The 24,647-nt window shown below is 50.6% G+C and overlaps 1 protein-coding gene across 8 annotated transcripts in view; it reads left to right on the top strand.

The window, feature by feature from the left end:
- The window catches only part of BAZ2A (bromodomain adjacent to zinc finger domain 2A), a 1,275,716-nt gene that overhangs the window by 997,289 nt on the left and 253,780 nt on the right, over positions 1 to 24,647 (top strand). For all 8 annotated transcript variants that reach the window (XM_086959424.1, XM_086959462.1, XM_086959400.1 and 5 more), the window contains one exon: positions 1,068 to 1,228. In XM_086959424.1, coding sequence (XP_086815550.1) covers positions 1,068 to 1,228 — 161 coding nt within the window. The remainder of the gene's footprint in view (positions 1 to 1,067; positions 1,229 to 24,647) is intronic.

Genomic DNA, 24,647 nt, shown 5'->3' with positions numbered 1-24,647 from the left:
TAGCTCTTTTTGCGCCTTGCTCGCCCCAGTCGGTCAGCCTTGGCTCCGGTTTCTTTTCGGCTCGCTCTGCTTTCTTCTGCTGAGCCTTCGATAATGCGCTGGATGTAGGATTCTGTTTTTTGCTTGAAAGTGGCATCTTTGGTATCGCTCCTGGGCCTGATCCGTCTCGTAGTGTCGGACCTTTAATCGTACCGGCTGTAATCGGCGGTTTCTCCTTTTCCTGTTTTGTGCGATGTGACATCGCACAGGTTGTTGTAGTGGCTCTGACTAAGCTCCTCCAGAAGTTCCTCCGATAGTTCCTCCAATCTTGCAGAACTGATAGAACCACTTGTTTGAGCCAGCACTCTCTTCCACTATTTCTATTAACACCTCCTGTAATGATGTGCGTCAGCCCGCCGTATAGCTGCATATCAGCGTTCAGGATACCAGCATCTTGGTCTTAGGCAGGAGAGAGAGTGATGTGCGACTTCACTCTACAGCGCTGTAGCGGCCATCTTGCCCCCCTCGGAAATCAAGTCAGACTTATTACCATTGCCAGTATTTGTTAAGGACTTGTAATGTTTATAGATTCAGAGACATTACCCTTGGCAGAGAACTGGGATTGCAGGCTGTTACTTTTCCTTATTTTACCTTTATTCCTCAGTTGTAAATTGGGATTAAGAAACCAGATACTTCAAGCTGAACAATAGTTAGTCAAAACATGATTAGGCTACATCCATCAATATTGATGCATCACACCTAGGCTGTGCTGTTAAGAGCTATGTGGCAGGAATAGTAGAATTGTCATTAGAAATTATTTTTTTCTGGCAGTACTTTGTATCCTGGGAGTAGGCCACTTCACTTGTTGGATCATAGCAGCAGGTAAACTGCGTTCTCATTAGGTGACATCCTTTCAAATGAAATGTGAACTGTTAACCATAGTAACATAGAGAGCATGCTTTGCTTTAGTTTTACTAGAAAAGTGTGTCCTGCATTGTTTCCTAAAGCCAGAATCAAGTTATCATGGTATTGAGACTGTAGAAATGTTCATCATCCTAATGCTTTTCTGTGCATTGTGTCGCCCATAGATCCAATTTTTCAATTCCACCCTGAAGCAGGTCATCCTGTGAGTCTGGACGCATTGCAGAAGTGGTCAACAACAGAACGGGCCCTGGAAGTGGACTTGACTATTCTTCAGTGGGTGGAGGAGCTGGAGCAGCGAGTGGTCTCCTCTGACCTACAGTTACGGGTATGGTCTTTGTCTGTCACTGGTTTTGTCAGTTGCTCGGTATTGCCAGTTGCTCTTGAACTAAGTACCTCTGTATCTGATAGAGACATCTAGCTGCAGATTCCTTACAGTAGAATTCTCCCCAGGCACGAGACTGAATCTGGAAATTTTTCACAGCAGTACCTCTGCGCATCGATGAGCGACTCTTTAGTGACTACCGAATGTGACTTTGACGGAATCCATATAAGCCCTCCCCTGCTGTGCTGATGTCCGTTTCTTCTTTCCCATACTTCAACGTGGATCGGATAGTGGTACCTCTGGCCATATTTCGGCCTACTTCAACTTCTCGTCAACGGAATAGTGTGCCTTTTCTACCTATGTCTTCAGGCTTCAAGACTTGTGCGTCCTGTGGTTGGCAAATGGCGGCCGCAGACCCTTACTCGATTTGTATGTGGTGCCTGGGATTACACCATGAGGCTGACAAATGCGACTCCTGCCCTCAACTTTGTCCGAAGGTGCTTGGGGAACATCGGAGGAAGCTCCTGGTGGCAGTGCGGTCGAAGCCTTCTAAGTCCTCCCGTAATTCTCGGTCTCCCTCTCTCTCCATGACCCACTCGGTGGCCCATTCCCAAAGCCATTCTTGTGGACGTCATTCACTATTGACGCCCCGAGTTAAGTCTGAAGGCTGGAGGTCGAAGTCGCGGCCTCCTCCTTCGGCTTTACTGGTTGCGTAGTAGTTTTTTTTTTTAAATCTTTTTTTATTTAACCAACATCGGCATAATAGCATACAAGAATTAGCTTAATAGTCATATATGCATGACAATTGGAGGCAACATCGTTACACATTACACTTACAGTAACGACCATTCAAGGAGGAATGAAATAGTCATGTTCAATACTTTGTGGGGGAGCGCAAATGTCTCCACGATAGGAGTTCCATGGAGACCATATGTGGGACCATTTTTTGGGACAGCCTCGAGAAGTATACACCGTCTTTTCTCTAAACATACACCAGTCCACACTAGACTCCCATGCCTCCAGAGTAGGGGGGGTAGCTGCTCCCCAGACCTGAGCAATGTTTCATTTGGCGAGCATGAAGCCCAGAGTGGCCCATTGCTTTTGAAAGGTAGTGAGGTGGGTCGGTTCCCATATATTTAATAAGCATCTGCGTGCTTGAGGGTAAATGTCAACGGCAAAGACAGCCCTCATCACTGCGCGTATTTCTCTCCAATACGTTTGAATGAGTGTGCATTCCCATATAGTATGCAAAAAGGTACCAATCTGGCCACAACGTCTGCGACAGTCACCTGATTCCACTCTTCCCATCTGTACTAGCCGGGGGCCGGTTATATATACATCCAATGTAGGATTTTAAGCTGAACTAGCCGTAACCGTGGTGGAATGGCCACCACCCGAGGAGATTTGGCCTCTCTCTGTGGTGCCCATTTAGGTTTTTTCTTTGGAGGAACTTGATATGGGAGATGATGGTGCATAGTTGGGGTCCCCCACACCCCATGGCTGACACTATCCAGTCTCCCCTGCAGGGCAACTGGCTATCTGCATTAGGTGAAGCCAGTGGATTAGTCCTCGGGCTTCCTTTCCTCCCCTGGCCTTGCCTCGGCAGTGAGCGCCTCCTTAGCAGACATGCTCAAGCTTGTTTCTGTGGTGTTGGATTTATCTATTCCATCTATGGAATTAACTTCTGATCCATGATGTCTTGGACGGTCCCATGATGTCATTGAGGGACCCTAAATGTCAGCGGTATGGCCCATGCATTATGAAGGAACATCAGAGGGGGAGAGAGGCCTTCCTCATCCTAGCTGCGCCATCAACGTGATTGGGAGAACTTTAACATCTAGGATTCCTTTGACTTTCAGGGCTTCAGAGGGAATATCTTGGTAGGTCACATGATGACTATCAGAAACCCAGGCCGTGGACCTTGCTTCCCTTTTTTCCTTGTTGTCACATCATGCTTACAGTATGGTATGATAAAGAGTGCTCTTCCGCTCTATCCATTTTTATGTACGCATTAGGTCATCTATCACCTAAAACAAGGGTGAGCGCTGAGAAGACTAGTACACGCTGTTATATTTTTTAGATGCCGTAACAGGCTCCACTACACCTTCCTACTTTAGTGAAGGTTATTCATGTTAACTGCACCATATAATTTTAAATCCTTCAGCGAGTCCCCTATTTAACTGGATGTCCTACCTCTTTCCAGGGGATGCCATGCCACCATGTTTCTAAATGTGTCACAGTTCCTAATGGCCTTATAAGTTCATCATGCCACAAATGTCTACTTTAGTATTACATTTCAAATGGATTTATACAAATTATGTAGACTTTGTCTGTCATTTATGGGAATACTTATTGCAAATGGTTCACAAGATCTGGGTAGACTTTAAAAAAATTAAATAAAAAAATTAAAACTACATTTCCTCAGTAAGCTTGAACATGACTCATAATAGCATAGGTCACTCTTACCTGGTTTACTTTAGTCCTAATTGACAGCACATTCTTTTTTGCATTTAAAATAAATCTGTCTATTAGTTATAGATTCCTTGCCCCCAGGCGTCAGACTGGATCCGTAGAATTTTTTTTCAGCAGTACCCCTGCACGTCGGTAGGTGGCGTTGGTCGACTCCGAGTTCGTTGTTGCCGTCGTGATCGCTGGAATGACGTTGCAGTATCTACTTAGACGCCACTCCAGCGCGCTGTCAGTTCTTTGTTTTTCCGCGCCAGCCAGCGTATATCTGGAGAGAGCGTGCCCCTTAGTCACTTTTTGGCTTACTATTTTTCTACTTTTGTTGACATCTTTTCGAGTCTTTCAACTCCTAGTGCGTGAGGGATGTCCCGTCCTCGGACTAGCTTCACGCCTTGTGACTCATGTCACAAATTGATGTCCGTCACGGATCCTCACCTCGTGTGCCTCTGGTGCCCGGAGTGCGACCGCGACCCGAAGTCATGCTCCGACTACCGGGCCATGAACCCGAAGTCTTTGTGGGAGCAGTCCCGAAAGCTTCTGGAGGCCCGGCAGTCAGCTCTGCGCCGCTTGAGGTCCCGGTTGGGAGGGAGATCGCGGGACTGGCAGCGGAGCATTCACCACACTTCATTCAAGTCTGCGTCATCAGATAAGTCGAAGCACAAAAAGAAGCCGAAGAAGGATCGTCACTCTTTGCCTTCTCCCCGTCCGTCAGCTGACACAACGTGGGACCCGGAGCGTTTTCGCTTTCCGGCTCCGCCTTCAGAGCCTGCTTCTAGGATGCCTCCCCATCTCCCTACCTTTCAAGGAGCCGGAGCGTCCCCTGCCCAGCTTCGAGCTTTCTACAAAGCGCTTCACGGCATCTTTGGGCAGCCTGACTCCGCCAGCCCGCCTTCGGGCTCACCGAACTCTGTTGGGGGCCTTGGGCTTTCGAGGGCCGGCGCCTTTGTCTCAGGCGCTGGAGGGCCCCCGAGGATCCAGGCCTGGATCCCGATCTGTGCCGGTCGACCTCACGGTACCTTCCCTGGCACCGATCCCAGTGACGATGCCTCAACGATGGCTGTGCCCCCAGCCTGTGTCGACCCCAGCCTCAACCCCAACTTGGACACTGAGCCGGACCAGCATCGACCGACGCTTGTACCGGACGGTACTTTTGTACCTCTGTTCTTTCCTGGGGTTCCTTTCCACCCTGAGTGGCACCCACAAGAAGGTGAGGAGGACTGGTAGGGATCTGTTGGCCCTCTGGCAGACAAGCTGGAAGAGCCGGACTGGAGAGAGGAGTTGGGTGAAGCCAGTGGTCTGGATACGTCCCCAGACCTTGGTATGCATTCTCCCCCTCCATGGCTACGGAGGAGGGAGCCTCCTACTCTGTGGTGTTGTGTAGGGCATACAAGACCCTGGGCCTTGAGCTTCCTACGGTGGCAGTCAGGACTAACCTCTTGACTGAGGTGCTTCAGCCGGCAGCAGCCTCTTTGTAGCCCCTGCTGCCTTTCAATGAGGCCCTCACTGACATCCTACTAGGAAATTGGTCCAAGCTAAGCACAAGGGCCCCTGTGGACAGGATGATTGTCCGACTCCACCGCCCGGCTCAATGCGACCCACTTTTCCTGTCCCAACACCCTACCCCTGAGAGCTTGGAGACGCAGCAAAGTTCCCCATCCAGTGTAGGCTGGATACTGCGGACTCGCTGGGTAGAACGGTTTCCAAGTCTGTAGCCCTGAGGTGCAACATCTGGCTGAGGACCTCTGGCTTCTCTGGGGATTTCTAATGTTCAGTTTTGGACATGCTCTTTGATGGCCGTCACTTGCTTGGCGACAAGGCGGATAACACACTTCAGCGCTTCAAGGACTCTAGGGCTAAGGCCAGATCCTTGGGCCTCGCAGTCTCTTTTCGTCCCAAGCAGTCTGCCTTTCGCCCACTTCGTGGCTATGGAAGGGGTGCCACAATATGTTCCACCCAGAGCCGCAGGCCTGCACAAGCTTATCAACCTCTGAGCGGCCGGGGACTTGGGACCCAGTGTCGTGGGTCAATGGGTGGGCCAGTCCACCACTTCCCCCTCTGCAGCAGCCCCCAAACCTTCCTAGTCTGAATCTTCAGGGCCACCAGTGTCCAGTGGGCGGCAGGATTCGCCATCACCTCCCCTACTAGCACAACATCACGTCTGATAAGTTGGTTTTGCAGAGAGTCTGAAGGGGCTACTCCCTCCCCTATGAGACTACCCCTTCCTCCATTCCACTAGCATTCCATCGCATGTAGGAGGATCATTTGGTACCTTCTCCATCAGGAAGTTACAGCCCTCTTGGCCAAGGGGGCTGTCGAACGCGTCCCTGTGCCAGAAGTAGGTCATGGTTGCTACTTCCTGGTACACAAGAAGGACAAAGACCTGCATCCTATCTTAGACCTCAGGGACATCAACAGCGTCCTCCGGAAGGAGAATTTCAAAATGTTGACATTGGCTAATGCCCTGGACCCTGAAGACTGGATGGGCGCGTTGGTTTTGCAGGACGCCTATTTCCACATCCCCGTCCTGCCAGCTCACAGGCGTTAGCTGCGGTAGGCCACAAGCATTTCCAGCTTACCAGTCCCCCTCTTTGGCCTTACCAGTCCCCCTCTGGTGTTCACAAAAGTGATGGTGGTGGTCGCAGCTCATTTGTACAGGTCAAGGGCTCCAGTCTTCCCTATCTCGACGACTGGTTGTTGAAGGCGATCTCGCCCCAGGCTGTTGTCTCCCACGACCAGACTACGGCAGACCACCTGTATTCGCTGGGGTTGACAGTCAACGTGCCGTAGTCACACCTAAACCCCTCTCAGTAGCTCCTTTTCATCGGAAAGGTTCTGGTTACAGCGCAGTTTCGGGCTTATCCTCCCGAGCAACGAATCCGGAATATTCGGACTATTATACCAATGTTCCAGCCTCTGTCCCGGATTTCGGTGAGAATGACCCAAGGCTGCTGGGCCTCATGGCCTCCTGCTGGTGGATCATGTCAGGTGGCTCTGCAGTGGGACCTGAAGTTCCAGTGGGCCCAGCATCAGGGCAATCTTTTCAATGTCGTCCAGATCTCGGAGGGGACGGCACGTCAGTTGCAGTAGTGGCTCACAAACCAGGATTGAGTCAATGGCAGATCCCTCTCCCTTCCCCAACCAGAGTTCACAGTGGTGACGGATGCGTCGCTACTGGGATGGGGCGGCCACATGGGAGAGGACGAGATCAGAGGCCTCTGCTCTCCGGTGGAGTCCGGGCTCCACATCAACCTTCTGGAGCTCCTGGCGATTCGTCTTGCACTGAAGTCATTCCTTCCTTCTGTCAAAGGAAGAGTAGTGCAGGTGTTCACGGACAACACCTCAGCCATGTGGTACTGCAACAATCGGAGTGGGATGGGGTCGTGAAACCTATAGGAAGACACCCTTCGCCTCTGGAAGTAGCTGAAACATCAAGGCATGTCCCTGACGCTTCAACACCTGGCAGGTTCCCTGAACGCCAGGGCGGACGAACTCAGCCTCCAGTGCATGATTGGTCACGAATGGCATATTCACTCGGAGGTGGTGCAAAAGGTCTCTTTCAGCGATGGGGATAGCCTTGATTAGATCTATTCGCCACCGAAGAGATCGCTCAAAATCAGCAGTTCTGCGCATTGGAGTTTCCAAGGCGGCACTTGCTCGGTGACGCTTTTCGTCCCGAGTGGAGTTGCAGTCTTCTAAACGCCTTTCCGCCTATACCACTTCTGCCAAGAGTGCTAAAGAAGATCAAGTACGACCGTGCCCAAGTAATTTTCGTGGCTCCGGACTGGGCACGAAGAGTCTGGTATCCTGAGCTCTCGAACATGGCCATCGATCCTCCGATCAGACTTCCTCTTCGGGAGGATCTTCTGTCGCAGAAGCAGGGGACAGGCTTGGGACGGTTCTCCACCCGAATCTGTCCAGTCTCCACTTCCTTGCGTGGAGATTGAGCTGCGACAGTTGACGGCTTTCGACCTTCCTCCCGAAGTCTGTAATGTTATCTTGGCAGCCAGGCGTCCCTCCACCAAAATGGAATACACCTGTAGATGGAACAAATTTGGGGCATGGTGCACAGGAAAGGCTGTGGATACCCTCTCTGCCTCTCTTTCAGAGGTTCTCCTCTTCATTCTTTGTTTGGCCCAGCAGGGCTCTGCTCTGGGCACTCTTTAAGACTATCTTTCGTCCATTTTGGCCTTTCTTCGCCTTCCTGATCAGTCTTCTATTTTCAAGTCGGCTATTGTAAATAAGTTTCTTAAGGGCATTAGTCACCTTTTTCCTCTTATTCCTTTCGTAATGCCCCAGTGGAACTTGATTATTGTCTTGACTTACCTTATGTGCGCTCCTTTGAGCCAGTATATAATTGTCCTCACAGACTCTTGACTTTAAAGACTGCCTTTCTCGTTGTCATCACCTCTGCTCGCAGGGTGAGTGAGCTTCAGGCCCTGTCTTCTAAACCTCCTTTCCTTGCTGTCCATCCGGACAAGGTTGTCCGTCGGACTAGGCCTTCTTTTCTACCCAAAGTGGTTACCTTTTTCCATATAGGACAGAACATCACTTTGCCCACCTTCTTCCCGCCCACACATCCTTCCAGGGAGGAGGAGAGACTCCACCGTCTGGATCCAAAACGTACGTTATCATTTTTACTGGTTTGCACAAAACAATTCAGGGTGGACAATCAACTCTTTGTTGGCTATGTGTGTGCGCCAAGAAAGGTTGGTCCGTGCAAAACCGGACCATCTCTCGATGGGTCGTTCTTTGCATTAGGATCTGTTATTCCTTGGTAAAAGTGGAGACTCCAGTAGGGCTGCGCACCTATTCCACCAGGGCGATGGCAGCCACTACTGCTTTGGGACATGGAGTCCCCCTCAGTGACATCTGCCAGGTAGATATGTGGGCATCATTGCACAAGTTCCCTTAAGATTATTGCCTGGATAGTCCAGGCCGGAAAGACAGCTTCTTTGCCCGTTAGGTTCTCCAGGACTTTCTGGTGTGAACTTAGTTTGCAGACCCACCTCCGGGGTTGGTATTGCTGGGGTATCTATTCTAAGCTAAGGGATCTAGAACTAACTGTTTCTTTCAAAAGAACAAGTTACTTACCTTCGGTAACGATATATCTGTAAGAGACATATATCAGTTATAGATTCCTTACCGCCCCACCCATCCTCCCCGTTCTGCGAACTGACTTCTAAAGTAAGGGACTCCCTTTCAGGGCCCCAGTTTTGTGCACCAGTGGACAGTGTCTTGCATGGCTCTTTACTTCTGGCGTGGAATGTCATGTAAAAGAACTGACATCAGCGCCCAGGGGTGGCGTCTAAGTAGATACCGCATTATCATTCCGGTGATCACGACGCCACCGACGAACGCGGATTCGACCGACGCCACCAACTGACACGCTGGGTTACTGCTGAGAAAAAATTCTCCAGATCCAGTCGGACGCCTGGGGGTCATTCCAAGGTAAGGAATCTATTCCTAATATATGTCTCTTATATATATATTGTTACCAAAGGTAAGTAACTTGTTTGTCACTGATTTTTAACAAGGTGTATTTTGTCACAAAAATGAGTATACCTGAATGTCTTGAAATCCAAAGTCTGTCTCCTTAACTATTACAGCTTAACTGAAAGATAATATGCATTGAGCTCTTCATAAGTTCCTTTTCTCATTCATCTTCTTCCAGCCTGTTGGGATTCATTATATTTATAAACTTCTAGGGCTGTATTATAGTAAGTGCCTGCTACCTCTGTCTGCACTGCGGCAAAACTTTAACTCGGTACACCTGGTGCAGACACTGACAGTGCACCCTGTTGCTGATAACTCATTGCCCTTAGGGCAGCCATGAGCGCATGCTACTGTAGGATCAGCACATTAGTGAAAAACCGACCGGCTGACTGAAGCAGTTGACCCCATTTTATGCAGGTGGCATCTGGCCTGCACACTCGGGGGACAGAAATCCCCCCACAGGCCGTTGCAATGAGTGACTGCACTTGCTTGCAGTTGGATGTTTAGAGGTGTGGGGCAGTTCTGACCTCATTCCAGTCCTCATTAGGGTTGACCTTCGGTCTTCTGACTGTGCATCACTTCTTTTTGGCATAGTCAGTGAGCCTCCTGATGGCCTTTTTGCCTCTGCGCTTATATCCGTAATACGCACAGGCAAAATGTTTCTATGATTTGCATGTGGCCATGCCGCCATGCTAATGAGGAAACTCCCCATTGGGATAGTTCTGGCACCATGTGTGCCGATGTGGCCGGTATTACAAAAGAGACAGCTCAAACATTTGCTGCAGCTTCTGTAATGCTCAAGTGGCCCAGGGGTGCAGAAAGTGAGTGAAAACACCCTTTGTAACCGAGGTCTATTTATAAAATATGGTCCTTGGAGTTCTTTCCTGAAATATCTGTTAGTTTTGGATTGTAACGCGGCCCGGCCTCTCCTGTTAGAAGGAGCAGGCTTCCCTCCTGTCCTCACCCTCTTTGGACGGGAAGACAGGCGGGAAAACTTAGCAAGAATAGGAAGTGTGCACCCCTTTGCCAACTCCATCTCTCAGGTGCTGGAGGTGAGGTGAAGTACACTTTTTAGTGCCCACCATCTTGAAAATGGTGGGACCTATCCAATCGGGACCTTGATTATTTCTGCCTCCCCCAGTGGGTGGGCATACTAGAAGGTGTAGACAACCCGGGTAATGGGCCAATCGACCACTACCTGTCACTCCTTTGTAAATGCCCCTAAATCTAGTATTTATGTGGCACCCCCAGACCCTGAACTTCAGTTCTTGGTGACCTTAAAAGAGCTGTACATCACAGAGCTGCAACTGCAGAGAACTGCTGACCTGTCTGCCTGTCTGCAGCCCTCGACGATCCAGCGGCAAAGACTACTCGTCCTCCAGCCCAGCAACCTCCAAAACCCTGGGAGGACTGACTGCCTTCAATAAAGATCAAGATCTCCCAACAACAGGGGACCTGTTCAAAAGCAACCATCTTCAAGCAAAGACTCTGTGACCTGAAGAACTGCGAAGCCTGACCCTCTGGTTCCACCTCAGCCTGACGCCTCCAGTCTGAGACCAAGAGGCCCACCAGTTCCAGGAAGGTTCCACAGCGCTCTAGAGCCTGAGCCACTGGTCTGCTGAACTCCCCTGACTCCTTAATGTCACTTGCAGCCTCTGCACGGAGACCCCCTCAAACGCAACCTGCTCCGGTAAGCTATTTTCGGACACCAAAAGACACCCCTGCAACCATCCGCCCTGGGCCTTGGTGAAGAGGACCAAAGGGGTCCATATGTCCCAAGCATTGCAACATCCCTCTGCAGCTGTTGGTTTCCTCTGAATAGCCTCCCGGCCTGAGCCTGCAGGTCTTTTCCTGATTTGTCCTTTCCTCTCCATTGCGTAACAATGGGCCCCTGACGCTGTGTTGGCACCCTGCACCCGTCCCCACTCCTGTGCCGCTGGTGGTGTACTGTTGGTGCTGCCTTGGACCCTGCCCAGTGATTGCTACAACCCCCTGAGACTGGTCCCCAAAAAAGTTGCTACTTACCTGTTAGCATCATCTGTCTGAATGCCCCATTCTTCATTGAGTTGTATTTGGCGCTCAACACCATATTTGCACCCTGCACCCAGCTGCCCATGTGCCCCTGGTGGTGAACTTAACCTTGCCCAATACTGTTCTTAACTCCTGAAAACTGGCCTTGTAAGTTGATGTTACCCATCTGTATGTTTTCTTCCTCCCTTAGGATAACATTGCAAAGTCGGAAATTGCATTGTCTATTTTTGATATTGAAAAGCATTTTCGGATGGATACATCTGCCTGTGGAATCCTCACCATTTGATTTACTCCATGTGCAGCATTCCACTGAAACTTTTCTCCATAGCTCTCCCAAGTCGACGAGGACATCACAATGAAATGGCTCCGCACGCGGCTCTGCGTGACTTCATCAGAGCCATAAGAAGACCTCCTCGGAATGCTGACGTTGGTTCCTTTTTTTTTCGCGCCATTGAAGCGTGACATTTTTTTTTCCAGGGCTCTCCATTTCTGGGGTTTCATTGTTGCAGGTTCTTCCTGAAATTGTAGCAGTTACATGGCTGCCCAGAAGAAGTCCGGTTTTAACCCTTGCAGGAAATGTAGGTGTCCTATGTCTATCACTGACCCCATGAGGATTTTCTTTGGTGCCTCTCCTCGGACCACGACGTTGAGGGGTGTTTGTCATTTAGGCGCATGAATCCAAAGGCCAAGCTGTTTATGGCCAGGGCGAAGAAACAGAAAAGGGGCCAGAGAAGGACGAGATCCAAGTCACCGACTCCACATACCTCAAAGTCGTTGAGGAAGCAAAAGAAGAAGTGATGTCATTGATTCAGACATCGTTCGTCTAAGGACAAATCAGCGAAGGCTGGGTTCCTGGTACTCTGGTGTCACTGCAAGGAAGAAGTCTCACCTTCCACTTCACCTCAGGTGACTCCGGCACACTCACAGGCTCCGAGAGCCTCTCCAGTGCCCAGAGAAGCGACGCCTGCACCTCCGGCCTCTCCGTCCCGGGCTCCATGTAGGAATCCTTCGCATTTCTTGAATGCGATGTTCAGCATGTGTGCCAGGGCAGCTAACCCTCCTGGTGCCCCTGTTGGCTCCATGGGGCCGCTTTCATACAACCTAGGTGGTTTGCCGCCTCATTTTGCACAGGCGCCATTCATGCCTTCTGTGCCTAGACCCCGGGGAGTTGGCCTCTCAAGATGCTGAGGTTCTCGACACCCGTGCAATCTCTGGAGGGAAGTGTGCAGTTGGAGTATTCTCCGGCACAGTCTGGCTCCGGTCCGGCACAGAGTCTGCCTCACCTGGCACCTTCGACTAATCCTGTGGAGCCTCCATCTATGCCTGTCCCGAAGTCACCAGTTCTGCGCCTGGCGCCGCCGCTGCTGGTGCCCAGGATGAGATCCAAAAGGGAGGCGCAGAGGCTGCAGGAGGAGGAAGAATATCAGGAGTAGCAGGAAAAGGCTAAAGAAGGGGAAATATTATGTAGGAATTTGAGGGACTGCAGGAGGCTAGTGGTTTGGACACATCTCTGGAGTGTTAGCTCTCTTCTCCGAAAGGCCTTTTATCACAGGAGGTCTCCTCTTACCATTCTATAATGAGAAAGGCAGCTGATCTACTGGACTTACCGTTACCTAGTCCAATATTTTTAACAGAAGTTCTTCATTCTCCTTCTTCTGTATCGGAACCTCTGCTTCCCTTTAATGAGGATTTGATTGAGCCCATTTTAGAGGAATGGCAGAAGCCAATGACTGCCCCTCCATTGTCCAGATCGGTTGCAAGGAGATATAAGGTAGCGCCCGTAGATCTAGCTTTCCTTTCCACACACCCATCTTCTGAGAGCTTAGTAGTCCAGGCATCATGCCCTACTAAACAGTCTACAGGCTATTTTCCATCCGCGCCTGGGGATAGAGAATCTAAGACAATGGAGCGATCGACTAAAATGGTGGTGTCTTCAGCCAATATGGCTTTGATATCCAAAAATGAGACCGGCCTGCTGGTTCGATATATCCATGCTCTGATGGATTCTGCAAAGGAGGTGGTCCCCAAGCTTCTGGAAGACGTTCAGAGCCATTTTGCAGAGGTACTATCAGACACCCAAGCTGTGGCCCGTCAAGTCATACAGTCAGGGCTTCATACAGTGGACTCTGGCGCTAGAGTTGTGAGATCCTCACTGGAAACCAGGAGGCAGGCTTGGCTAAGGGGGGGTCTCGGTTTTCATCTGATGTACAGACCTCCCTATTGGACTTGCCTTTTGATGGCTCTCGTCTTTTTGGTACCAAAGTAGATTCAGCGCAACAGCGCTTTAAAGACAGTGGAGCCACGGCGAGATTGTTGGGTCTACAGTCCCAGCCCAGAGGTTTTGGGTACCATAGATTTGCCAGGGCTCCTTCCTTTTGGGCCAGGCAGCAGCAACAGGCAAACCCTCTGTATAGGTCATACGGAGGAAAAGGTAGAGGTCATCTGCGAGGCACAACTCGGCAGCAAGTCTCCTCCTCCTTTCCCATCCCCCCAACTGGTACTGCAGGGAAGCAGCTCTAGATCCTCCATCCTAGAGCATGTTGGTCCTGTGGGAGGTCGGGTGTCCCATTTTCTACGAAATTGGAGATCTGCTACTTTAGATACCCGGGTTTTGGATCTCGTAGAAAATGGGTTTGCCCTTCCTTTCCAGTAGTTTCCCCCTCCTTTCCCCCCTCGCAGGGCTGGTGCTCAGAGGACCATCTGTTGCTTCTAAAACTGGAGGTTCTGTCTTTGTTGCAGGATGGTGCGATAGAGGTTGTTCCAGAGCAGGAAAAGTAGTCAGGGATGCTACTCCCTATACTTCCTGATCCCCAAAAAGGACGGCTGATTGAAGCCTATCCTACATCTCAGGATCTTGAATTTTTACCTCAAACGGAGATTCAAGAGGTTGACCCTGGCTCAGGTTCTTCTAGCGCTGCAGCAGGAAGACTGGATGGTGTTGGATGGTCAGCGGACCCCACCGACCTAAAAAACTACAGACCCATCTCCCTGCTCCCTTTCCCAGCGAAAGTCATCGAGAAAGCCATCAACAGCCAACTCGCCACATTCATTGAAGAACACAACATTCTCGAATCCTCCCAATCCGGCTTCAGAAAAAAACACAGTACGGAAACCGCCCTCCTCGCCGCAACAGACGACATCCGCACCCTACTGGACAAAGGAGAAACAGTAGCCCTCATCCTCCTAGACCTATCAGCGGCGTTCGACACAGTCTCCCACTGCACCCTAATACACAGACTCTACGACGCAGGAATCCAGGACAAGGCCCTCGACTGGATCTGCTCCTTCCTCTCCGGCAGGACGCAACGGGTCAGACTCCCCCCTTTCCTCTCAGACCCCACACCTACCACCTGCTGAGTCCCCCAGGGCTCCTCCCTCAACCCGACGCTCTTCAACGTCTACATGGCTCCACTTGCCCCCATCGCCAGAACCTACGGACTCACATCGTGTCATACGCAGACGACACCCAGCTCATCCTCTCCCTCTCCAACGAGCCCAACACCGCCAGACGCAACTTTCGAGAAGGCATGGAAGCCGTCGCCAAATGGATGAAAAACAGCTGCCTACAACTAAACACCAATAAAACAGAAGTACTCATCATGGGCCCAAACCCCGACGCCTGGAGCGACACCTGGTGGCCCACCGCCCTCGGAAACCCGCCAACCCCCACAGACCACGCACGCAACCTGGGAATCATCCTGGACTCCGAGCTCAAAATGGACCGCCAGATCAACTCTGTCTCATCTTCCTGCTTCCACACCCTCCGCCTCCTTCGTAAGACCTTCAAATGGATCCCCCTCGAACATCGAAAGACAGTCACTCACACCCTGGTCACCAGCAGACTCGACTACGGCAACGCACTCTACGCCGGAATAAACAAAAACCTCATCCACAAGCTACAGAACATCCAGAACGCCGCCGCAAGACTGGTCCTCAACCTGCCAAAACACTGCCACATCTCCCAGCACCTGCGCACACTCCACTGGCTCCCCGTCGAGGCGAGAATCACCTTTAAGATGCTCACCCATGCACACAAGGCCCTCCACGGCACCGGACCAGCATACCTGAACAGCCGGCTCAAATTCCACGCACCCCAAAGGACCCTACGATCAGCCCAGCTCTCCTACGCCGAGGTCCCCCGCACCAGAAAGACCAGATCGGGAGGCCGCTCCTTCTCCTTCCTCGCGGCCAAAGCATGGAACGCCCTTCCGCTCCACCTCAGACAGACCACATCGCTCCCCATCTTCGCAAGAAACCTCAAAACCTGGCTCTTCGACAGACCCTCTCCTTGATGGAATGGAACCTGCACCCCCCACCCCTGGCGCCTTGAGACCCTTACGGGTGAGTAGTTGAGCTTTAACAAACTCCTGATTGATTGATTGATTGATTAGCAGGATGGGTATTTTCACATTCTTATCCTGAAGTGGCATCGGAAGTATCTCTGTTTTATGGTGGGATCTCAGCAGTACCAGTTTGCAATCCTTCCGTTCAGTCTTACATCTGTTCCACAGGTCTTCATGAAAGTGATGGCAGTGGTAGCAGCACTTCTCAGGAGATCGGGGATTCCTGTATTTTTCCTATCTGGAGGACTAGCTGCTCAAAGCAAAGCTGCCAGAGATGGTGCTGCATCATCTGCAGGTAACAACATGTCTGTTGTTCGACTTGGATTTTTCGATAAACTTACCAAAATCTCACTGGTGCCCTCTCAGCGCAAACTGTTCATAGGGGCATTAATGGACACTACTGTGAGTCGTGCCTTCCCGTCTTCACAGAGGATTCTAGACATCCAGGCTATGATTCTAATTTTTCAGAATGGAGCGGCTGTTCCAATCCTGAAGGTCTTACGCCTGCTCGTTCTGTTAGTTTCCTGCATACTGTTGGTCAACCATGCACTCTGGCACACGAGGGAACTCCAGTGGTGCCTCTGCAGCCAGTGGTTTCAACACAATGGGGATCTCAAGGAGGGGGTCCGAATCTCCAGAGGCATTGCAATGGAGCTGTTATGGTGGAGTGTTTCAGACAACCTGTTTCAAGGGAAGCCGATTCAACCTCCTTCTCTGGTGGCTGCAGTGAAAACGGATGGTTCGAGGCATGTGGGCTGCTAAATTCATATCTGTGCATAGATCGCCGCCTAGTGTTGGGTCCGGATGATTGCACATTGTTGTCCTGGAAGAGGCTTCGAAGTATCACGAGATAGGTGGCTCCTCCCCTGGACTACAGTGCGCATGGGCATCCTCTCCATCTTCAGATTGTTTTTTCCGCCATTGGGTTCGGATGTTACTATCTTAGCTCAAGTTAGGAAAACTTTCTACAAAGCCAAAAGGCTTTCGATAGCGTCGGTATTGTTTCGTTCGGTATCGGTGCCTTTCTTCTGGAGGACATCGAGGACTCAACAGGTTTTTCTTTCCACACTCGACCCGATCTTCGATCTCAAACGGAAAGAAGTCCATTCAAGAGGTGTCCCCTTTGCAATGCAAAATACCCGCACATCGATGTCCACCCGGTGTGCAACAAGTGCCTGTCCCCAGACCACAACGAAGCCAACTGTATGGCCTGTGCCCGGTTCAGGTCGAAGAAAACTCTCAAGATTCGACGCGCGGCTCGATTGGAGTCGAAGTCAGCGCCTGTTCCGGTGAACATCTTTGGGACCGAAGACGAAGAGGTCGTTGATCTGGAGGATCAGGAACATTGCTCCGATCCGGCTTCGGGCCATGACTCCGAGTATGACGCCGAAGACGAGGAGGTGCAGGACGAAGACGAAAACGTCGTCGATGAGGTAGGAGACGACGTGGAGGCCCTTGGGGCCGTAGAAGATAGCTCGGGCGAAGAGCTAGGCAAACCGGCTATACGGGGGCCGAAGATGACGCACTCAATAAGACTCAGGTCGAGGGATCGCCACTAGGCCTTACCCAAGATCTACAATCTTGTTCTACAGCCCTGCATAAAGGCCCGGCTTCGAACATTACTAAAGAGCCATTGGTTTCGAAACCGCCATCGGTCGATACAAAGAAATCGAAACCGACAGCATCTTTGCCGAAACCGAAAGTGCAAGTGACTCTAGTCGGCTCCAAGGCCTCAAACCCATCGGAGCCGAAGAAAAAGAAAATGGCCGTCGATGCCGGAAAGCTCAAGAAGGTCGTCGAGCCGATGGTTGGGGCACCGAAGACCAAGGTCAAGGCCGTCGAACCACCAAGGCCGACGCAGAAGGGAGTCGATTTGCACAAAAGGCTCGAACCGAAAGACGGGCTCGATCCTTGGTCGAGGCCTACGGACAAGTCGAAGACTGGCTCCAAGGACCCTGTCGAGTCGACGCGTCCCAGCCCGTTCATAGCCAAAGAAGTGTCTGAGTCGCTCCAACGCATCAAGGGAAAGGCTACATCGGTCGGACCGAAGAAGACCCCGACGCCGAAGCTGGTCAGACAAGTTCCTGTACACCTATCAAATTCGGGTTACCACCCTCGGTGCGTCCGAAGATGTTCGAGCCGAAACAATCTATCGGCGCCACTAAACATGTGTCGACGGAAATGGAGGCTGCAGAAGAGCCTGAAGACCAGGAGCCGAGACAATTCATCGACTCAGAGACTGGTAGACTGTCCATATACAAAAGAAAATTAATGCCAGAAACTCCCATGGAATCGTATAAGATTCCCTTGAAGAAGAGAGTTTCTACAACTTCTCCAGCTCTTGTGGAACCCCTCCATCACTATGGACAGGAACCTCAAAGTTTTCCCCAACATACTCAGATGTGGAGGCAGGGGATGATGAACATGAGGATGACCTCTATCATGTGGACACTGATCCTGATGATCAAGACCAACAATGGACGGACCCTGCTGACTCAAGGGATCCGCAGACTGGCCCGGACACTCATGTGTACAGTGTGAAAACGTCTCCTACTGAGGACACAACTGCCTTTAACGCCCTTATTGAAAGGGCAGCCAGTAATCATGACATCGAGCTACATGCTGACCCTGTGGATGAAGACTTTCTGGTAGACACTTTTTCCACTTCAGAAAGGGCAGTAAAAACCCAACCCATGCTCAAAGGGGTCCTCAAGCATGCTGGTGACATTTTTAAAGACACCACTAGAGCCAGGGTTTTAAACCCAAGGATTGAGAAGAAATATAGACCGGCCCCTGTGGACCCTCCTTATATAAGGGGACAGTTGCCATTGAACTCATTGGCTGTTTCTAACGCACGTAAGAGAGCAAACTCCCAGACTACAGGTGATGCTCCTCATCTGGACAAAGAGTCAAAAGTTATGGAAACTTCAGGGAAAAGAGTAGCTGCGCAGGCAGCTTACATCTGGCGCATTGCCAACACTCAGGCACTCTTTGCCAGATATGACAGGTCACATTATGATATCCTTGAGACACTGTTGCAACACCTACCTGATCAGTACAAGAAGGGGGCAGAACTACTCATCCAGGAAGGGAAACTGATAACCAATGCTTCCATCAAATGCGCTCTAGACGCAGCTGACACTGCAGCCAGGGCCATCAACACTAGCGTTATGTTAAGGAGACACGCATGGTTGAGAATTTCAGGATTCAAACCTTAAATTCAAACTTCTATCCTCAATCAGCCAGTTAACCCAGACTTCTTATTCGGACCCGAGGTTGACACCACCCTTGAAATACTTAAAAAAGGCACAGAGACTGCAAAGTCTATGGGGGCTTTGCAGTCACAGCAGTTTAGGGGTGGCTCCTTTCGTCGCTCCAATACTAGGGGCCCCTCAAGAGGCCAGTCAACACAACAGACACAATACAATAAGGGAGGTACACAATCCACCTACAATAAGAACAACCGGGGTGGATATCGTGGAAACAACATCAAGGGCAGAGGCAGAGGAAACAACAGTTCCAGATCCTCCGCCAATACCAAACAGTGACGCCCTGTCACTGCCCCCCCCGACCATATAACGCCTGTCGGGGGGGAGACTACAACAGTTTCTGCCAGTCTGGAAGTCCATCACCACAGACAGGTGGGTGAGAGACATTGTACAGTATGGGTATTGTCTGGAATTAACGTCCACTCCACCCAACATCCCACCAAGACACCGTCCTATGTTCGCAGAGCATTACACTTATTGCAGCAGGAGGTCGTCAGCATGCTGCAAAAAGGGCCATAGAGCTCGTGCCTGTAGAAGACCAAGGGTCAGGGGTGTACTCTGTACTTTTTAATACCCAAAAAGGACGGGTCTCTCAGACCTATACTGGACCTCAGACCTCTAAACAGTTACATTCTGTCAGAGCATGTTCATATGCTCACCTTACAGCAGGTTCTGCCGCTACTCAGCCAGGGAGACTTCCTCGCAACACTGAATCTCAAAGATGCGTATTTCCATATACCCATACACCCATCACACAGACAGTATCTCAGGTTCACTATTCAACATCAACATTATCAGTTCAAAGTCCTCCCTTTCGGAGTAACAACGGCACCCAGGGTGTTCACAAAGTGCCTGGCAACAGTAGCAGCACACCTCAGGAGACAGCACATACATGTCTACCCTTATCTGGACGACTGGTTTATTCAAGCAAAGACGACCCAGCAGTGTGCCAGCCACATGTCCCACACCATTCATCTTCTTCACAGTCTGGGATTCTCACTGAATTATCCAAAGTCACATCTTCAGCCCGCCCACGTGCGACAGTACCTGGGCGCGACAATAAACACTCTGGCAGCCATAGCTCAGCCAAATTCAACGAGAATAAACAGCATACAATTGCTGATACAAAAATTCAGACCTCAACACTCGCTTCCAGCAAAAGTGTTCATGCAGTTGATAGGCATGATGGCCTCCTGCATTTTCATAGTCCCGCACGCGAGACTACACATGTGTCCGCTTCAGGAGTGCTTAGCACGTCAGTGGAATCAGGCTCAAGGACAGTTAAAAGACCTAGTGTTGGTGAGCGGTCGGGCATTCAACTCTCTGCATTGGTGGAACCCACGAAACCTTTGCAAGGGCCGACCGTTCCAAGAGCCTGTGCCACAAATTGTACTGACGGTGGACGCGTCTCTCCAGGGATGGGGAGCACATGTACTCCACTACACAGTGCAGGGACTATGGACAGCACAGCAAAAGAAGATGCACATCAACCTTCTGGAACTGATGGCAATCTTCATGGCGATGAAAGCTTTCAAGGTACACTTGTGCAACAAGGTCGTGTTGATCCGGACGGACAACATGACTACCATGTACTACATACAGAAGCAGGGAGGAACACACTCTCCACAGTTGTCTCATCTGGCTCAGAGCATGTGGAAGTGGGCCATTCAGAGGAACATCTTCCTCATGGCGGAACACCTCTCGGGCAAGAACAACCAGATGGCGGATCTGCTCAGCAGACACAGCCACCAGATGCACGAGTAGGAAATACATCCATCAGTGCTCCAACCGTACTTCCAGCAGTGGGGTCATCCACAGATAGACCTGTTCGCCACAAGGGAAAACGCAAAATGCCAAAGCTTCGCAAGCATTTTCCCACATCCACAGTCGCAGGGCAATGCGATATGGATGAACTGGTCAGGCAAATTTGCGTACGCTTTTCCCCCAGCACCTTTGATACCGCTGGTGGCGCGCAAACTACTGCAACACTCGATGACCCTCATCCTGGTTGCTCCAATGTGGGCACGCCAACCATGGTACACCACGTTTCTGGAACTATCCGTGGTACCGCATCAAAGGCTACTCCTCACACCCAGGCTTTTGACGCAGAGCCATGGCGACATTCAGCATCCAGATCCGCAACAGCTCAACCTGGCGATCTGGCTCCTGAAGTCCTAGAATTTGGCTACCTCAACTTGCCGCCAGAATGTATGAATATCATCAAGGAGGCAAGACGGCCCACAACCAGAGCATGCTATGCGGCTAAATGGAAAAGGTTCGTCATTTATTGTACCAACAATGACATTAACCCACTGGATGCATATGTTCAAAACTTTATCTGTTATTTGTTGCATTTATACAGATGTAATCTAGCGTACAGTACCATTCGTATACATTTATCCGCCATAGCAGCCTATCTTCAGAACAGGCAGCACCTCTCATTATTCAGAGTGCCTGCCATTAAAGCTTTTCTGGAAGGACTTAAGAGTGATCCCTCCCAGACACCCACCGTCACCAGTCTGGAACCTGAATGTGGTCCCCACCAGATTGATGGGACCACCTTTTGAACCTCTACATTCTTGTGAGATTCAATTTCTGACCTGAAAAGTTGCTTTCCTAGTAGCCATTACCTCACTAAGGAGAGTTAGTGAACTCCAGGCACTAACCATTCAAGAGCCATTCATACAGGTCCACGCAAATAGGGTCGTATTACGCACCAACCCTACCTTTATGCCGAAGGTGATTTCGCAGTTCCACATGAACCAGACCATAGAACTTCCAATTTTCTTTCCTAATCCGGTAAATGTCGCAGAGAGATCCCTACACACGTTACATGTCAAAAGGGCTCTAATGTACTATATAGACAGAACAAAGGATTTCAGAAAAACAAAACCGCTTTTTGTTGCCTTTTCTCCACAACACAAAGGCAACCCCATTTCCAAAGCAGGGATAGCCCGGTGGATCATTAAGTGTATACAGATTTGCTATGCTAAGGCTAAACGCACACTAACCATTCCACCACGAGCACACTCCACACGTAAGTTAGGAGCGTCCATGGCTTTCCTGGGGAATATTCCTTTAGAAGAGATATGTAAGGCAGCCACTTGGTCCACCACACATACATTTACGAAACACTACTGCGTAGATGTGCATTCCAAACAGCAGGCAGCTGTAGGACAGGATGTTCTCAAAACTCTTTTCAGACTGCTGCAGCTGGCACGGGCAGCCGCCGCTAACAGGAGGGACTGCTATGTAATCTATGCACAGATATGAATTTAGCAGCCCACATGCCTCGAACCGAATATGCTACTTACCAGTATGCATCTGTTCTTGGCATGTAGGGCTGCTGACATTCATATCGCCCACCCTCCTCCCCGGCGCTTGTAGCAGCTGTAGCATTCAGAATTACTATGCAGCATGGACATCACTCACTGTATTACACTCCATCTCTGCCACAATGGCGAAAAGCAATCTGAAGATGGAGAGGATGCCCATGCGCACTGTAGTCCAGGGGAGGAGCCACCTATCTCGTGATACTTCGAAGACTCTTCCAGGACAACAATGTGCAATCATCCGGACCCAACACTAGGCGGTGATCTATGCACAGATATGCACAGATATGAATGTCAGCAGCCCTACATGCCAAGAACAGATGCATACTGGTAAGTAGCATATTCGCTTCCACTCTAGGGTGGGGAGCTCATCTGGGGGATCTGGAGGTCAAAAGCCTTTGGTCTCCAGCAGAAAGATTGCGTCACATCTTCTAGAACTGCTGGCGATACATTTGGCTCTCAAGGCCTTTCTTCCCTCCCTTCACGTTCAGTCGGTTCAGGTCCTGACGGACAACACTACCGCAATGTGGTACATCAACACACAGGGAGGATTAGGGTCTTATCGTCTCTGCAGAGGCTCAGCGACTCTTGTCCTGGGCTCAGAACCATCAGATTTGTGTGATTTTGAATCATCTTGCCAAAGTGCTGAATGTGCGTTTCGGATCGTCTCAGTCGGTAGTACTCAACTTATCACGAGTGGCATCTTCAACCGTAGGTGGACCGGTTTGCCACTCATTAGAACACACACTGACCGTCATTCTGCATTCTCCAGTATCCGATGCGGGGAGCGATGGGGGACGTGTTCCAGTTAGATTGGTGCTCGCAGCTTCTTTCGAGTTTCCTCCCATACCCTTGATTCCTCGAGTTCTGAGGAAGAATCGCCAAGACTGGGCCCAAGCCTTACTAATTGCCCAGGACTGGCCAAAAAGGATGTGGTACAAAGACATCTTTTACCTCTCATTGCACCCTCTGCTGTGTCTCCCTCTCAGGGCAGACCTCCTCTTGCAGTCGCAGGGGCAGGGTCTACACCCTCACCTGCAGAGCCTGCACCTTCATGCCTGAAGATTGAACAGGGCAACCTGAGTGCTTTTTTTCTCCCGCCGGATGTGGTGGATGTATTATATCGGCCAGAAGATACTCCACCAAATCGGTCTATTCCGGTAGGTGGGCCAGGTTTGTAAATTGGTGTGGAGAGATCGATTGATCCCTTACGAGCCTATTTGTCTGATAGTCTCAGTTTCTCTCTTTCCCTAGCACAACAGGGTTGCACCCTAGCAACGGTAAAAGGCTACTTGTCTGCAATGTTCCCTCTAATTTTTTTCCTCTGTGTGCGGCAGTGTAGGGTCTCTGTGCTCTGCAGCCATGGCTATGTGCGCCAGGAACCAGACCGTGCATGTGTGCAGCGCCAAATATCCCTCCAAACTTTTGCTTAAAAGTCTGAAAAGATGGTGCATTTCCACACATACAGTGCCATGTTAAACTATACTATGTTGTGTGGTTAAGTTTGCTGTAATTTTTAGAGCAAATACAAGTTCAAAGCACTTAAAAAGTATTTTTAAGTTGGGTAAACTAATTACATCGGTGGTACTCCTAGTACGACCCGGGGGCCGCCAGCGTTGGTGGCACACGGACCTTGCCTTTTAGTTTCTAGGCAAAGTGGAGAAGCATGTGCTGTAAGAAGGAGTGAAAAAAACAACAAAGCCTCATTAACAAGTAAATGGAATTCCTGTGAAGTACTCTGGTGCGGCTGTGTGCGCGCCCGGGAAGCTGTCGCATGCGGGCTGCCACAAAATGAATGGGAAAATGGGGGGCTGGGGCTTAAGCCCTTTCATCCCAATGGGCGTTGTGCGCCTGGATGTAAGCCCATTCAGAATTTGGACAATTGCCCCTAGAGACAAAGACAGATAGGGAGAGATACAGACAGATAGGGAAAGAGACAGAAAGGGACAAAGACATATAGAGACAGGGACAGAGAGGTAGAAAGAGAGAGGAAGGTAGAGGGAGGGAGGGAAGTGGAGGGAGGAAAAAGGGGGTAGAGGGTGGGAGAGGGAGGTAGAGAGAGAGGGATGTAGAGGAAGAGGGGGTAGATGGAGAGGGAGGTAGAAAGCGAGGGAGAGGGAGGGGCGGAGGGAAGGGAGGTAGAGGTAGCGGGAGGTAGAGGGGGAGAGGGAGGGACAGAGGGACGGAGAGGGAGGGACAGAGCGGGAGAGGGAGGGACAGAGGTAGAGGGAGGGACAGAGGTAGATTGAGAGGGAGGGACAGCGAGGTAGAGGGAGGTAGAGGGAGGGACAGAGAGGGAGAAGGAGAGGGAGGGACAGAGAGGGAGAAGGAGAGAGAGATGGAGGGACAGGTAGATGGAGAGGGAGGAGGAGAGAGAGATGGAGGGACAGGTAGATGGAGAGGGAGGGACAGCAAGGTAGAGGAAGGTGGAGGGAAAGGGAGGTAGAGGGAGGGAAAGGGAGGTGGAGGGAGAGGGAGGTGGGGGGAG

The sequence above is a fragment of the Lissotriton vulgaris genome, chromosome 1_1 (genome assembly GCF_964263255.1).
Source record: "Lissotriton vulgaris chromosome 1_1, aLisVul1.2, whole genome shotgun sequence".
Taxonomy (NCBI): domain Eukaryota; kingdom Metazoa; phylum Chordata; class Amphibia; order Caudata; family Salamandridae; genus Lissotriton; species Lissotriton vulgaris.
The sequence above is the reverse complement of the archived record's forward strand: the minus strand, read 5'-3'. Positions and strand labels throughout refer to the sequence as shown.